This window comes from Grammomys surdaster, unplaced genomic scaffold, assembly GCF_004785775.1.
Source record: "Grammomys surdaster isolate TR1022 unplaced genomic scaffold, NIH_TR_1.0 126313, whole genome shotgun sequence".
Taxonomy (NCBI): Eukaryota; Metazoa; Chordata; class Mammalia; order Rodentia; family Muridae; genus Grammomys; species Grammomys surdaster.
In genome coordinates, this window is record NW_021621113.1 from 10,592,996 (window position 1) to 10,608,820 (window position 15,825).

Here is a 15,825-nt window from a genome sequence, read left to right on the forward strand (position 1 = left end):
GCCAGCAGGTAGCAGGGAAATCTTTAACCTCTTCGCAGAAGTCCCTAGAGGTATCCAGTTATATCAATGATAAACTCCGCCTGGCTTGTTCATTACAGCCGGTTCAGCAGGCTAGGGGCTTCCTGGTGAGAACCCTGTGGGCAGAGCTGGAAAGCAAGCCTAGCTCTTGGCTGAATGAATGCATTACACAAAGCGCCCTTGATGGGGTATCTGGGAAGGCATGGGCTGAGGCTCCATCACCACCTCTCTCTCTAATGGACACTGCCCTCACTCAGGCCAGCACCTTAGAGTAAAATAAGACCTAGAGTTCCTCCTCTACTTCCTTCCCTTTCCCTGTCTCTGTCTCACATAGTAATCAATCCACAGCCTTGGTACCCTGGGCAAATCACTTCCCCGAGCCTCAGTTTCCTCACCTGTCAAATGGGTCTTTTTGAGGACTACACTAATTCTGGAAGTGACCAGATTTGCAGAGAGGTCCAAAGATGCCCTTTCACCTTTTTCCATCCCTGTATTCCAAGGAGATCTCTAGGGTTCTATCTCTGGAGCTGGCGAAGTGTCGCCACTGTTTTACAAGGCTTCCTCTCTGTGGTTCCCTGGCCGCAATAGACCTGCCCACAGAACTGGAAGCCCAAGGTTGAAGGCTCCCTATGCTGCCTCCTTCAAAGACCCTTCTCTTCAGCCAGGGTGAGGTAGAGACAGAGGTCAGAAGAGGTGAAGGGTCCCGTCCAAGGCCACAATGTATGCCAGCGGGCTGGAGATATGGTCACATGCTCCAGCTTGTTCAGATCTACACTTGTTCCTCAGGACAAGGTCTGAGAGGCCTCTCAGTCCAAGCATGGACGCCAGCCTGTGTGCCAAGAGTTCTGAACACATGAAGCTTCTGCGGCTTCTCAGCCATCTTGGATGAGGGGCAGAGCTTCCTTCCAGCAGGAAGGGAAGTGAGAAAAAATGAGCAGCTAAGAAAAGCTGAGGATATTCAAATCACCAGGCAATGACCACTACAGATACCCTAGGCAGGGGGACCACACTCCACCTCAAGTCTGGGGCCCGCCAGGCCTCCAGCCCTCCTCTCACGTATCCTGCATCCCAAACACCTGCCTGCTGTCCTCACCCCTAAGCTCCAGGTCCCCCCCTTTTTAGAAGTATCTTCTGGAACTCCCAGTTTCAGACCTCTGGTATAGCCTGTGCCCCCAGAGGAAGCTGGAGGCCTGGGCCTTGCTGTCCACCTCTGTCCACTGGGTAAGTTCTTTGTTCTAGTTTCTAGGTAAATGGAAGGAGGAGATAATGACGGAGGGTCAAAAGGCTTTAACAGATAGACCCACTTGGGTTTTGAGACGGAGTCTCTGATTGGACCTGGAGCTCACTGACTTGGCCATGCTGAACAAATCCTTACCAACTGAGCCCTCGTCTCCCCAGCCCCTGGGTCAATGGTTTAAATCACTGGTTCTGTAAACCTGGCTGGATCTAACCTCTCCCTTGCACACACCAGAATGCCCTGGGTCACAGAGCATTTGCTTGAGTGCCACTTGGGGGTTGAAGAACTTCAGCCCATCCTAACCACATGCCCATTACCCCCAGCAGTCAAGCAGACACCGGGCCTGACTGACGCCAGTCTGTCCCATGTCCATGATCTTTCTCAATACTGGCTCTGCTGCCATTCTAACTGGTCTCTGCTAGAGAATCTGATGAAGATCCGGAGTCTGTTCCTAAGAAGGGCTGAGTCAGTACCAAACCGACCTCCTTATCTGACAATATTAAGCAATAATGGTTTGGACGACTAAATACCAGAAGACCATTATCTCAGGGGAAAAACGGCAGGGACCAATGCCCAGGATGTGACATTATGTCCTAAGGTACTGATTAGTACCTACATCACGAATCCACTCCCATGGTTCCAGAACATACTGCATGACGCCTGGCATCAGGATGGGGTTGTTGGGAAAGGCACTGAGAAGCTGGCCTGTCCTGTGCCTAGGAATGTCCTTCTGATCTGAGTGGTAACTTCACAAATACAAGTATGTATATGTGTGTGTGAATACATATATAGTCTAGAATTAGTGACCTGAGGCATAGAAAGGGTTGAACACAGTAAAACATTGTAGAGATGCTTCTGTGGGTAAGACAAAGAAATTCCCCATAGAAACATGGACCAGCAATTAAGAATGTGTGTTGTGCCGGGCGGTGGTGGCACGCACCTTTAATCTCAGCACTTGGGAGGCAGAGGCAGGCAGATTTCTGAGTTCGAGGCCAGCCTGGTCTACAGAGTGAGTTCCAGGACAGCCAGGACTACACAGAGAAACCCTGTCTTGAAAAGACCAGGAAAAAAAAATGCGTGTTGCTCTTACAGAGGACCAGAGCTAGGTTCCCAGCACCTATGTGGAGTGTCTTACAACAGCCTTTAACTCCAGCTCCAGGGGATCTGGCACACACATGCACACACACAAGCATGCATATACACTCACTCGTGCATTTAACTCTTCCCACTGAAGTCCAGTTCGAAAGCAACCAAAGGGATCTTGCTTTGAGCATCTGGCTTCCAACTCTCCAATACTTTGGATGAGTCCATGACCTTGAACCCAGACCACACTCTCACCGACCTTGCCCACCCTCTCCTTCCACCTGAGTCTCGAATCCCTACCTGGCACAAAAGAGTTGGTAAGGCAAGTGCCGATGGCCAGTACTAAAAATGGTGAAATCATGGTGTACCCCGAGATCCGTCCCTCACTGGAGCCCAGATGGGTGGAAGAGAGGGGTAGGCAGTGTCAGCTGTTAATTGAAGTTCCGATCCTAGAAGTTAGAAAAGAAGAAAACAGGTGTATGAGTGCAGCCCTGGGGCAGTTTCTTCTTTCCCACCTTTGTTCCTTGATTCTTTCGGCAAGAACTTGTTGAGTACCAAAAAGCCGTTGCTGGGCCACCGCCCTGGGAAGAAAACCACGCACATAGTTGTGCAAGCATAAATGCATCTGTACTGCAAACAGATACCACCCCGCTTGCTGGGTGCCCGACCTGCCCTGAGACAGGCTTCTCATGCTATACTTTTGATAGAGGTCAGAGTTGGGGTCTCTCGGAGGGCTGTGGTCCAGCCAGGCCTAGGCCCAGCCCAGAATCTCTTGTAATTCTGAAAGCTCTCAGGGGATGCTCTGCCTGCTGCTCGCTCATAGATGACACATCAAGAAATAAAGCCTACAACTAAGTCCACAGCCTTCTGACCCACCCCGTGCCTCACAAGGCAGGGATAAAAGAGCCCGAGTTTCTTCACAAGGATATTTGTACCCAGGACACCAATATTAGCCCCATTCTCTTCAATAACTTGCCAGGTTTTGGTAAGCGATTATAAGCAGATTATGTAGCCCAGACTGGCTGAGGATAATCTTGAACACCTGATCCTCCTGCCCATGTCCTCCCCATGCTGGGATCACAGGGCAATGCCTCAGCAGCTGACTTCTTTTTTTTTTTTTTAAGATTTATTTATTTATTATATATGAATACACTGTAGCTGTCTTCAGACATACCAGAAGAGGGCATCAGATCTCATTACAGATGGTTGTGAGCCACCATGTGGTTGCTGGGATTTGAACTCAGGACCTCTGGAAGTGCAGTCAGTGCTCTTAACCACTGAGCCATCTCTCCAGCCCAGCAGCTGACTTCTTTTGATTTTTTTTTTAAATGATCTTCACTTCATTTTCCCAAAATTATTTCCATTTTGTTTGCTTGTTTTTATTCTGTTTGTTTGGGTTTTTTGTTGTTGTTGTTTTGGTCAATGCTGGGATCAAACCTCACACAAGCTGGACAACTTTGGCTCAGACTCCTTGATCTGAGCTTGCATCCCTAATGACTAACATGCTAAGCCATCTTCCCGTGGGGCTCCTTGGCCAAGTGTGCATCTTCTACGATGGCGTATCTGCTGAGACATTCTACCTTGAGCTAGGAGATAGCTTAGCCATTAAAAGCACTTGCTAAACTTGATGCCTGGAACTTACCAGAAGAAGGGAACTGACTTTGAAAGTGGTCCCCTGGGACTGTGGGTCCCCTGTGACTCAGAGGGTAAAGGCACCTGGCTCAAGCCTGATGAAGTGGTTCAATTCCCTGAACAGCACCCACAAGGTAGAAGGAGGGAACTAATTCTCACATTGTTCCCTGACCTTCCTAAATGCACCGTGGCTCTCCTGAACTCATACACACAACACACAACAACAACAACAACAACACATCTGAAGAATGCTTTGCTCCCCTACCTCCGTGCTGGGGATCAAACCCAGGGCCTTCCTACAGCTCAGCTATATTCCCTCAGCCTACTTGAAATATATTTTTAAAAGAAGGAATCTTTTTTTTAAAGGACTGAAGGAAACAGAGCAAACATTAATTGGTGGTTTGCTCTGGGTGGCAAGACCAGGAATAATTATTTCCTCTTATAAATTTATTTCCAAGTTGCCTAAAATCAGTGTATGAACAGCTTAAGCCTGTTTTTAACCAGGCTCATGTTGTCGAAATCACCTGGGACAGGGCCACAGGCAGCTAGCTTCAGGATGCCCAAACGTCTGGGTAGGATGTTACAGAAGGAGATGTGATTTTCAATATCAAGGGTTTCGTTAGAAATAATGTCACCAGGACAATACAAGCCAGGACGTGATTACCCCATTTGTTATGGGAAACAGAAATTACAGAAGTTCCACTGTGAGTAAGGACAGAGAAGCCACCAATTTGCCACCAGAATAAGGAACTTTAAAGGTAGGGCTCTGGTGAAGGAAGGGTGGGGAGGGACTAGGAAGAAATGTCTTCCATCTAGTGTCTAACTGCACTGAACTCTGAGGTTTATTTCAGGTGATTGCTAAAGTTAAAAGCAATTGTTTTTTTTTTTCTGCCCAGGGAGGTAGCTCAGTAGGTAAAAGCACTTGCTGCCAAGATTGATGTTGCCCCCGGGTTCGATCCCTAGGGCCCACATAGTGGAAGGAGAGAACCCGACTCCTGAGTGGAAGGAGAGAACTCGACTCTTGAAAATTGTTCTTTGACCTCCAGACAGGTAAAATGGCACATAATCCACGGTCCTCTCCCAGCCCCACCCCCACCCCCAAGCACACATAAGCACACACAGTGAAAACATTGTGTGCATACCATATGTGTGTGTTCATACACACGTATACAGACTGTTATCTACAGAGGGCAGAGGTCGATGCTGACTGAGCGTGCCTATTGCTGTTTATAATGGTTTCCCGGAGGCGTCTCTCAACTGAAAGTGGTATTAGACTGTCTGGGTGGCAAGCTCCAGGAATCCTCCTGTCTCCACACTCTCCACCAATGCTAGGGCTATAAGCATGCACCACCACGTCTGGCTTTTCACGTTCCCCACTGGATGCTAGGTACCCAAGCTTCTGTCTCACTTGTTCTACAGCATGAGCTTTGCCCACTGAGGAAAAAAATTCTAATCTTTTGTTTTTGTTTTTTTTTTGAGACAGTTTCTTCCTGTAGCCCTGGCTGTCCTGGAACCCACTCTGTAGACCAGGCTGGCCTCGAACTCAGATATCCGCCTGCCTCTGCCTCCCAAGCACTGAGATCAAAGGTGTGCGCCACCACCACCCCATTGTCTACATTTTTTATTCTACTTTATAGAATAAAAAATAGTTTAATAGGAGACGAATAATGTCAAATAGTTTCATAGCAAATCCTAACATCAGAAAGTCATGAAGTTGCCGGGTGGTGGTGGCTCACGCCTTTAATCCCAGCACTTGGGAGGCAGAGGCAGGCAGATTTCTGAGTTTGAGAGTTCGAGGCTAGCCTGGTCTACATAGTGAGTTCTAGGACAGCCAGGGCTACACAGAGAAACCCTGTCTCGAAAAACCAAACTAAAAAAAAAAGAAAGTCATGAAGTTGATTGACACAAACTATGACTGCATTATAATATTATTCACAGTAAATAGGTATAAAATATAAAGTCATCTCTTTCAGATGACCTTTAACACATTTCCTGCAACTTCACACTGCTTCAATGGTTGGTACTCACTTTCCTGTTCTCAAGATAACTCCTTCCTGGTCCATCCCAGCCACTACACTAGAAACCTCCGCACCAGCGCTTCTCAACCTTCCTAACGCTGAGACCCCTCACTACAGTTCCTCATGCTGTGATGACCCCAACCATAAAATTATTTGTTGCTACTTCATAACTGTAAGTATCTACTGTTATGAATGTAATATAAGTCTCTGATATGCAGGATGTCTGACACATGATCCCCAAAGGGGCCCAGGCCCACAGGTTGAGAACCAATGGACTAAGGTTTCCCCTCGCTTATCTGTGCTCCTATGGGGGACTGGGGTGGTCATTCACTATCAGAAGAGTGTCCCCAGATACAACTTTGGGCACATGGCATCACCCACCACAGCTGAGCACCATCCAGCTGCCATGGGGCCCTTTTGACTCCACGGCGGCCTTTGCTTCCTGTCTCCATCCCAGCACACACTGTTGAGAACTTATGGTTGACAGTGCCTCAAATGCTCCTCCCAACGTGTGGCTGAGCCAGGAGAGCTGGAGCCATGGGCATACATGGACACCAATGGCACAGCCATGCAGGTTGCCGTGTCCCTTAAGCAGATGCCCTCATCCCTTTGTTTGGGGTACTAGGTACAGTGAGAGCGGAATAAGACAGGACAATGGTGTCAATGGGACTTCTGAGGTGCAGGAGCCGTCTGTTTACTGTTGAGGCGCTAGCTCTGCCTGTGGGCTTAGCTTAAAAATGGAACGGTCTCTCGCTTTACAGTATCGGGAATTCTCTGCATGTGGGTTATTGTCTCTGAGATCAGAGCTGCTGTCAACCTGAGACTGTCCACTATGGGATTGCCACTGGGGTTCTTTGCTAATAACTTCTGAAGCAGGGAAAGAGGAAACAACCGTCTCTCACGACAGACGAGAAGACCACGGTGTAGAGAGGAGATATAATTAGCCCGTGCGGACGAACGAGTAGGTGGCAAAGCTGAACCTTGACCACAGAGCTTTTTTGATTCTAGAAATAACGGCAAGATTACTATGGTAACCCCAACCCCTCCATTTCCTCAAGTGTAGAGCAAAGGCTTTGAAGTCTGACACAAGAATAGAGTCCTCCAATGCTGCCATGACTAGGGGAGGCCCGCCTTGCTACCTAAACCTGTACGGTCTCCTTGTAAGCAAGCAGTCTCCACTGCTAAACCCGGCTTCCCTGATTGTCCTCTATCTCCATGTGACCAGCACTGAGATCAAATGAGACCTCAGGAGATAAAGGTACTTGCCACCACACCTGATGACCTGAGTTCAGTACCTGGAACCCACATGGTGAGAGAGAGACATCTGCAAGTTGTCCCCTAATCTCACACACGTGCTGTGACACGTGTGCACCTACGATGTCTCACGTACAAAAAAAATCAATATAAATAAGTTTAGATTAATATAGAGGCTCGAGAGATGGCTTGGTGGTTAAGAGCACACCGGCTGTTCTTGCAGAGGACCTGAGTTCGATTCCCAGCACCCACATGGCAGCTCACAACCATCTGCAACTCTGAGGACACCAGACAAACATGTGATGCACAGGTGAAGCACTCAAACACATAAAATAAAATCTTAATATATACAAAGAAAGTTAGCCAGGCAGTGGTGGCGCACGCCTTTAATCCCAGCACTTGGGAGGCAGAGACAGGTGGATCCCTGAGTTTGAGGCTAGCCTGGTCTACAGAGTAAGTTCCAGGACTCTTGTCTCAGAAAAACCAACCCCTATAAAGAAAGCCATTGGTTAGTTTCCATGCAGTGCTGACTCTCCCGTGAGCTCAGTACCTCTGTGTTCTCCTGGTACTTTGACTGATCAACAGATAGAACTTAGACAGGTTTTGTGACATTTATAGCTATGCTTTTCTCTCATGGGGCGGGTGTGTGTGGAGGGGTGTCCCCATACATGCCTTGGTTTCTTTAATGCTATTGTAAAGAAATACCATGTTTTGTTTGTTTGTTTGTTTGTTTTACATTTTGACCTTACATGCTGAACTCACTTAAATTCTAAATTTTGTGTGTACATGTGGGGATTCCTTGGCATTTTCTATGTAGACATGCATGCAATTTACTAAGAGTTTAAGGGGTAGCAAGACAGTTCTGTCTGTGGGTAAAGGCACTTGCTGCCAAAGCCTGATGACCTGAGTTCGAGTCCAGGGAACCACAGGATGGAAGAAGAGAACTGATATCTGAAAGGTTCCTCTGACCTTGGCACAAGCATGAGTACACTCAAGGATTCGAGCACACACACACACACACACACATGCATACACACACACATGCACACACACACATGCATACACACACATGCACACACACATGCATACACACACACATGCACACACACACACACACAGGAGCACATAACACTAAGTAAATAAAATGCAACAACTTTTAAAGAAGTTTTACTCTTTCCTTTCTAGCCCTGTGACTTTTTCCACTGTCTTCCCTTCTTGTTTTACTCCACTGGTCAGTAGGTATTTCTAGTGTGAGGAGGAACAGAAAAGACAAAAATAAATGCTTCTTCCTTGTTTCTGATTGTAGGGTAAAAGAATTCATCTGTCAGCACGAGATGACATTTGGAAGTGTGAGGTGGAGTGGATTTTGGGGGCACGATTCAGGGTCTTGGATCTGATGCGACGGGTTTGAGGTGTCATTGGGAAAGACAGACAGATGGAGTTGAGACTGGCAGGTCTTGGCTAGAGGTAAAAAATTTGGGATCAAGGGTGTCCGGCGGCTGTTACAACCTTGATGAGACTGGACAGGATCACCTGAGAGGGGACAGGCACAGGGGACACGGCGGCAGCACTCAGAAAGCCAGGCTGAAAAGACCTTGGGGGTTTTCTTTCTTTTTTTTTCTCCCTCTTCCCTCTTCCACCACCTCCCACCTTCTTTCTTGCTTCTAGATAGAACCCCAGGTCTCACATAGGCTAGGAAACTGCTCTGCCCCACCCCCAAAGAATTGTTTTACCTTGGCAAAATGGGCGAAAGCCTTATGCTAAAACCTTACAGAAGGGCTGGGGAGATGGCTCAGCAGTTAAGAGCACTGGCTGCTCTTCCAGAGGTCATGCAATTCCCAGCAACCACGTGGTGGCTCACAACCATTTAGAATGGGAGCTGATTATCACTAATATACATTAAACAATCTTAAGAGGAAAAAAAAGCACCTTACAGAAACCATTATGGATAAACACAAATTCTCTGTAACACTTGGTGTATTACCCAGCATGCTCTTGTCCCTAATAAGGAAAACACGTCAGTGACACGATACTCACTCTACAGTTGTAACATATCAGTCCTAGCAAAAGTAGCTGTCACACTGTGGGGTGATGCGGGGAACAGGGACGGGGAAGGCAAGGGGTGCGGCACTTGCGGGCTGAGAAACGGAATTCAGTCCACTCTCTCTGCACCTAGCATCCAAAACAAAGGACGGAGGGGGACTACTAAGAGGGCTCCGGCAGCCTGCATGGCTTGTCTGAGGGTCTGGAAACTGCAGACTCAGGCAGTGAAGGTCTTTTGCACCCTGAGCCTGAAGGCTACAATGAGATGCCCTGGCTGGGATGCTAAGCTCTGGCCTCAGGCCCTGCACTGAGATAGCCTGACTAGGAGATAAATCTGTGTGGCACTGGGAGGGGGGGAGGGGAACCCAGGAAATCCTTCAGCCTCCTGCCTCTGCTCAGATGCCTCCCTTCCCCACCCCAGAGGCTTCAGGCAGCTTGGGGTGAGAGACTCTGGTGGGCCCAGTCTGGGGGAGTCCTGGCTTCCCATCACCCATTGTTGGAGTGGATGGTGGCCCATAGTCCCCTCCCACTGCCTAGCCTGGCCTCTCTGCCAGGCTCCCAGCTACGTGATCTGATTATTTAGGACAAGAACGCAACGGTTCCAGCTGGGCTGTGACTTTGGGTGAGGGAGCAGCTACTTGGCAGGCCAGAAGAGAGGCTTCGAGGCTGGGCCTGGGCCCTGACAATGGCACTGAGGCAGCGGCTCTGGAGTTTGGCGGAATGCCAATCTCCGGCTGGCGTCAATAGAGCCAGGACAATCTGAAAGACAGGACTGAAGATGCCCATGACCAGGCCCTCCGTCATGTGCACCTGAGAACTCACTCGGCCCCTCAGTCACAGGTTCTCCTGACCTCACAAGACAGTTCAGAGAACTGAGCTGGGGTCCAGATGACAAGCACTTACATACCCAGGCAGGCTCCGCCATTTGCTTCTCCAGGGAGGGAATGGCCCTCATCTGGCCTCAGTTTCCCCACCAGAGACAAGAGAGAGACTAGTGTCCATCTTTTTTCTATCCTACATGAACAGTCACTTGGGGCAGGGCACTTGGATAGGGGCGGAGCTTAGGGTCTCCTACCTGAGTGGCCTGGCCAGGCGACAGGTGAAGAAACATAGCAAGCCTAAGACCAGCATGAAGAGAAGGAGGCTACCAACTGCTGTGACCACCATGTCCAGAGTGGGTGACAGGAGGGCCATCTTGGAGTAAAGAGAGCCTTCAGATGTGATTGTCACACAAACCCGCTAGCTCTGAATGAAGCCTGGGGTCAGTGGCTGTGACCTGGCCTCACTCCGAGTTAATCCCCTGGGATTAGACAGGAAGGGTGAGATGGGGCCCACAAAGTTCCCCTCCCCCACCCCAGTCCTGGAAGAGGTTTATGGGGAGGGAGGGCTGCCTGATGCTGTGCATTCAACTTTGTCCATTCACTCCTCCCTCTAGATTATTTGCTGAGCACCTGCTGTATACCCAACTCTGTTCTATGTTCTAGAGAGATCACTGACCAGCCAGGGTAGACAAAGCACCTACCATGTGCCAGGCACTCGGTGAGATAAAAGCCTTAAGGGCCAGAGGTATGGCTCACATGCCCAGAACGCAGGACACTCTGGGCTTCATCAACGTCACAGCATAAGTCAGGCGTGATGGCCTTTGCCTATCATTCCAGTACTTGGGAGTGGGAGGCAGGATGGCCAAGAGTTCAAGGTCATTTTCAGCTAGTGTGTTGCCAACAGACTATAGAATCACCCAGGAGACTGGCCTTTGAGTGTGCCCATAGGGGATTATCATGATTGAATTGAATTTTGGAGATCTGGTGACACCATTCCCAGGCCAGAGTCCTGGGTAAGATGGAGAAAGAATTTCTTGCTGGGGAGTCTATGTAATTGGCTGCTTCCGGCTCCTGCTGCCTCTACTTCCCCACCACAAAGCTCTGTGCCTAGAACTGTGAGCTAAAATTAACCCTTGGTTTCTGTTTTTTGAGACCTGGTTTCTCTGTGTAGCCCTGGCTGTCCTGGAACTCACTCTGTAGACCAGGCTGGCCTCGAACTCAGAAATCCGCCTGCCTCTGCCTCCCAAGTGCTGGGATTAAAGACGGGTGCCACCACTCCCCGGCAACACTTCCTTTCTTAAGCTGATTTTGCCAGGATATTTTATCGCAGCAACAGCAAAATAAGCTAAGACTTCTACACAGTGAGGCAGCCTGGGCTACGTAAGACCTTGTCTCAGAAATCTCAAAATTAGAAAATTAATAATCAATAAAGTTCAGAAAGAAAGGAAGGCAGATGAAGCCTGCCAGCAGCAGTTGCCACCTTTACCCCATCCACAAGGCAGAGAGACATCTAGAATAAAGTACCTACTAGGTGTCCAACACTATGGCAACCAAGTATCAGCATCTCCGTTTGCAGACGAGGAAATAGGCACACTGGTAGGAATGGAATTTGAACCCAAAGCTTCCAGCCTCGGAACCAGAACAGCACCATGCCTGTCAGGCTCAAAGCTGGCCATCACCTGCGAATCCTCTCAGGCTGGAGGTAGGGACTAATGTCTATCTGAGGGATTGCCTGTCTCCTAGCTAGCTTCTTATGGTATCCTGTACTATCAGCGCACTGATAATGGTCCCATCTCAGACTGAAAAATGGAGGCTCTGAGTCTCTCAGTCCCTACATGCACATGTGCCTGTGTACACACACAAAATACGTAAATAAAAAATATAATGAACATTTAAAAGAGTCATAGCGGCCCTTGCTCCGCATTTGCCTCCTCTTACAGTTGGGGGTTGTGTATTGGCTTACAGGCAATTCCACTAGGCTCCTCCCAGGAATCTAGAAACAGCTTACAACATCACCTGCTACCAGGTGCGAGCCAACCTGGCATAGAAGAGGGATGGTTCGCCTCACCCCCTCTCCATCTTCCCTCTCTCTCTTCCCACGTGTTCCTCTTTCTTTCTGTCCTCCTCTTTTCCAGAGCCCCTTCCCTTTCCTCTTCCTGAAAAAAAAAATCTTTATACTAGGCCTGTCAGCATGGTGTGATTTCTCAGTGTGGGACGGGGGTGGGGGGGGAGAGGACATCTTGGCAGGGCCTGCTGAGGTACTCCCTCCTGCTGCCTTATACCAACCACATCATAAAGCAGAACAGTGTGAGACTTAGTGGACAGGTCTGGGGAAGATGGCTGACCTCAAGTTGAAAAAGAAGGGACAGATACAGTGACACACACCTATTGTCCCACCATTCAGGAGCACAGTGACTCTAGCCACCTTCCAGGCCCCCAGGAAGAACAGAGATGTCAGCTGGCGCTCAGCGCTCTCTCTGATGCTAACGCTGGAGAAAGCATAGTATAGACAGTAGCTTACAGCAGCCACTGTGCCACACGGCCCTGAGGAAGCTGCAGTGCTTACGAGGGGACCTGGATCTGTCACTTGAGTAAACCAAGTCCTTTCTGGCCAGGGCATTATTCATTCACTGATGGAAGTTATTTACAGCCGCTGTGAAGGGCTCGGGGAAAGGACATACACTGTGTAAGAGTGGGCTGTGGTCAGATCCAAGAGGAACTTCCGTAGATGGGGGGTTAAGCCAGACACTGGAGGGACAGAGCAAGCTTCAGGTCTCCAGCAGCTGACATCCCTTCTTGTCAGGAAACAGACTTAGGAGCACAAGGTTGAGAGAGGGCATTGAGTCTTTAGCCCTTGGAGAGAACACTAGCCATCTGGGAACACCTTCAGCCTCAGTACAGCTGTAGACTGTCCTCCCTGTTCTGGAAAGGTCTCTGAAGTCCACCCAGAGACTCTTCTTGTTCCCTTTGCACTTTCCCCCTCAGCTCGGCCTGCCAACTTTCCTCACCCCAAGCCCAGCCAGGCATCACCTCCTAACATGGCATTAACGTCTCTGCCCTTGGGCAGTCTGTGGCTGGTGCAGCCGGGGCAGCAGCCAGGAAAAGCCTGCTAGGCCAACAGCGGGTGTTAGAAGAGGCAGCCTGGCAGCATGAGGGCAACCCAAGGCCAGGCTGCAGGGGTGAACCTTGTGCCCCTCAAGTTAGATAACCTGAGGTGAGAAATCTCACCCCTCAGGCACCGGGCAACTCCCTTGTGGAGTTAAGAGTCTGAGGGAGACTCAGGGTTGCCCTAAAGATTCCAGCCATTTACCTGCAAGCAAGGGCTCAACCTCAACGTGGGACTGGCACGTGTGAGGGGTTGTAGGGCAGTGGGAAGAGAAAATGAGGGAGACAGAGGAGAATTGGGTGGACACACGGTAGTGTATGCCTGTGTACACACACACACACACACACATACACACACATGTGCATATAGCGTGCCCACGTGCCTGCTCACCTGAGACTGAAATGGTCTTTCCGCTCTATAATGTTCAATGTTCAGCATCTGGATCGAGGCGGGTCACAGGTCCCCATCCCCTGTCCCCACTCATTCACACTGGGAAGAAACAAGCCCCAGGTAGTGTGAGGTTCTTGCCTGTTTCAGAGAACTGACTAGGGTCATCTAAAAGGTCAACCAGAGAGCCCGGCAGTGTGACTCTCTGGCTAGAGGGGCAGCCAGGATGATTGGAAGCTGAGAGGCAGGACGCAAGGAATTTCGGTCAGGGGCAGTGGCCAAGCAGACTGCAGTTGTCTGACGACAGAGCAGCCTGGAGCAGCCCCAAGGGAGTCAAAGCAGGGCCTGGCTTGCGCCTTCACTCACCCCTGTCACCAGTTCTATTTCGTAAGCCAGGGCGTGGCCGCCAGAGCTGGAAATCAGAAGGCACTGGGCATGAGGTCTGGGGCTATCTGATGCTCACTCACTGGGACCCCAGACAGCCTCATGGGCTGTAGCCAAAGCCTAGGACCACGGTGGGAGGAGAGACGGGCCAGGAGGGAGGTGGGAGGCCCAGGGTATCACTTTATAGGTACACAGCCTTCCTCCCACCCATGGAAAGGACACATCCTGCTTATGGACCTGGAAGCTGAGCATGGGAGAGGTTGAAGAGGGCTGTGCATCACTGAGGGGTGTTTTAGGCCCCTGTTCCCTCCTGTGCTGTACCCAGTTTGTGTCCCACTCCCTCGCCTCCCCATCCCCCACTAGGAAACACAACAGTCTTCTCATAACATCAAAAACTGAAAGGCACAGAGAGGGTCCATGACCTTCCAGAGTCACACAGCACGCTAACGAATCTTCTTCCCATGAGAGGGGCTGGTTAGAGGCGTAAGGTGGTCTGCAAGGCTGGGCGGTGACACTGGTGTTCTGAAACTGTTCATTAAGCACACTGACTGAGGAGAACATGTCAACTCAATCATAGCAAGAGAACACGCCTTCCTCACCCTGCCCTGAACTTACAGGGTCTGGCTTGGGAAGCCCTGGCTAGCCCAGACAGCGCTATGCAAGCAGAGCGTGACAGTACATGTCTTTTATCCCAGAATTTGGAGGCAGAGGCAGGTCGATCTTTTTGATTTCAAAGCTATCCTGGTCTACATAATGAGTTCCAGGCTAGCCAGGGTTACTTTCTTCTCTATTAGCTCGTTTAATCCTACAATAACCTGCAGGATAAACACGACAGCTTTCCCCACTCCACAGATGGGAAAACTGAGCACAGAGAGGTTAAGTATCTTGCCCAGAGTCAAACAGCAAGTAACAGGTCAGAATTCAGCTGTCCACGTGGGTGTTTTCCGCTTTTGGAAGTCCTCTCAGGGTCCCAGCATCACCTCCCACAGCAGCACCCTGACTGGAAATGATCTGCACATTGCATACGCAATGGGGCCTGGAAGATACCATGACGCAGGGTACTCACTTCCCAAATCTCATTTTTGGCGTGCTTCTCGTGGACTCCTGGGGGAGGAGCTCCCCTAACCCCAGAGAGAGATGAGGCCTGCCCGAGGTCACATGTGGAGAAAGTGGTAAAGTCATTTCTTGGACAGGCTGGCTCCAGGTCACTGACCCAGCACCTGTTGCCAGCTGTGCTGCAGAAATCCCTGTGGGACTTGGGCAGGATATTGACCCTAGATACACCCTACTTCTCCCACAATACCTAGCTTCAGTCCATCCTCCTAGGAGTCTCAGACACCCTCCCCACCCCCAGCTCTGTCCTGGCTGTGTTTTTCCCCTGGGAGGACCGGTTAGTTCCTGAGACAACCCTTGTGGGAGGCTGAGGAGGCCCTGACTATGGAAACTGGCCTTGAACTTGTAACGTGCTGGGTGGGCCCGACAGAAGCAGAGTCCCAGTGAGCACACGCAGGAAGCACGCAGATGCTGGTAGCTAGCAGCTGGGCCCCCACAGCATCCTTCCCACATTCCAATCGAGCTTGTGACCAGCTGTCAGGCTCCAGCAACCGGGGTGTTTGAGGCTCTTAGTAGTGGGGATGAGAGGCAGGACCATGGCTCGTGCTGAGCTAATCGAGCCAGGCGTGGTGTCTTAGGTGTCAGCCCAGCACTCGCTATCCACTCAGTTCAAAGCCAGCCTGGACTACACGAGCCCCTGACTCAAAAATTAAACCCACGGAGGTGTACTGGGACAATGGTGACACAGACTGCTCTTGCCATTGTGCTGTAGAATGGGAATTCAACAGG

At 50.0% G+C, this 15,825-nt stretch overlaps 1 protein-coding gene across 1 annotated transcript in view; it reads right to left on the reverse strand.

Annotated features, from left to right (window-relative positions):
• Alpl (alkaline phosphatase, biomineralization associated) overlaps positions 1 to 15,825 on the reverse strand; it is a 52,684-nt gene that overhangs the window by 14,643 nt on the left and 22,216 nt on the right. The window contains exon 2 of the mRNA XM_028759756.1: positions 2,639 to 2,787. Coding sequence (XP_028615589.1) covers positions 2,639 to 2,699 — 61 coding nt within the window. The 5' untranslated portion in view covers positions 2,700 to 2,787. The remainder of the gene's footprint in view (positions 1 to 2,638; positions 2,788 to 15,825) is intronic.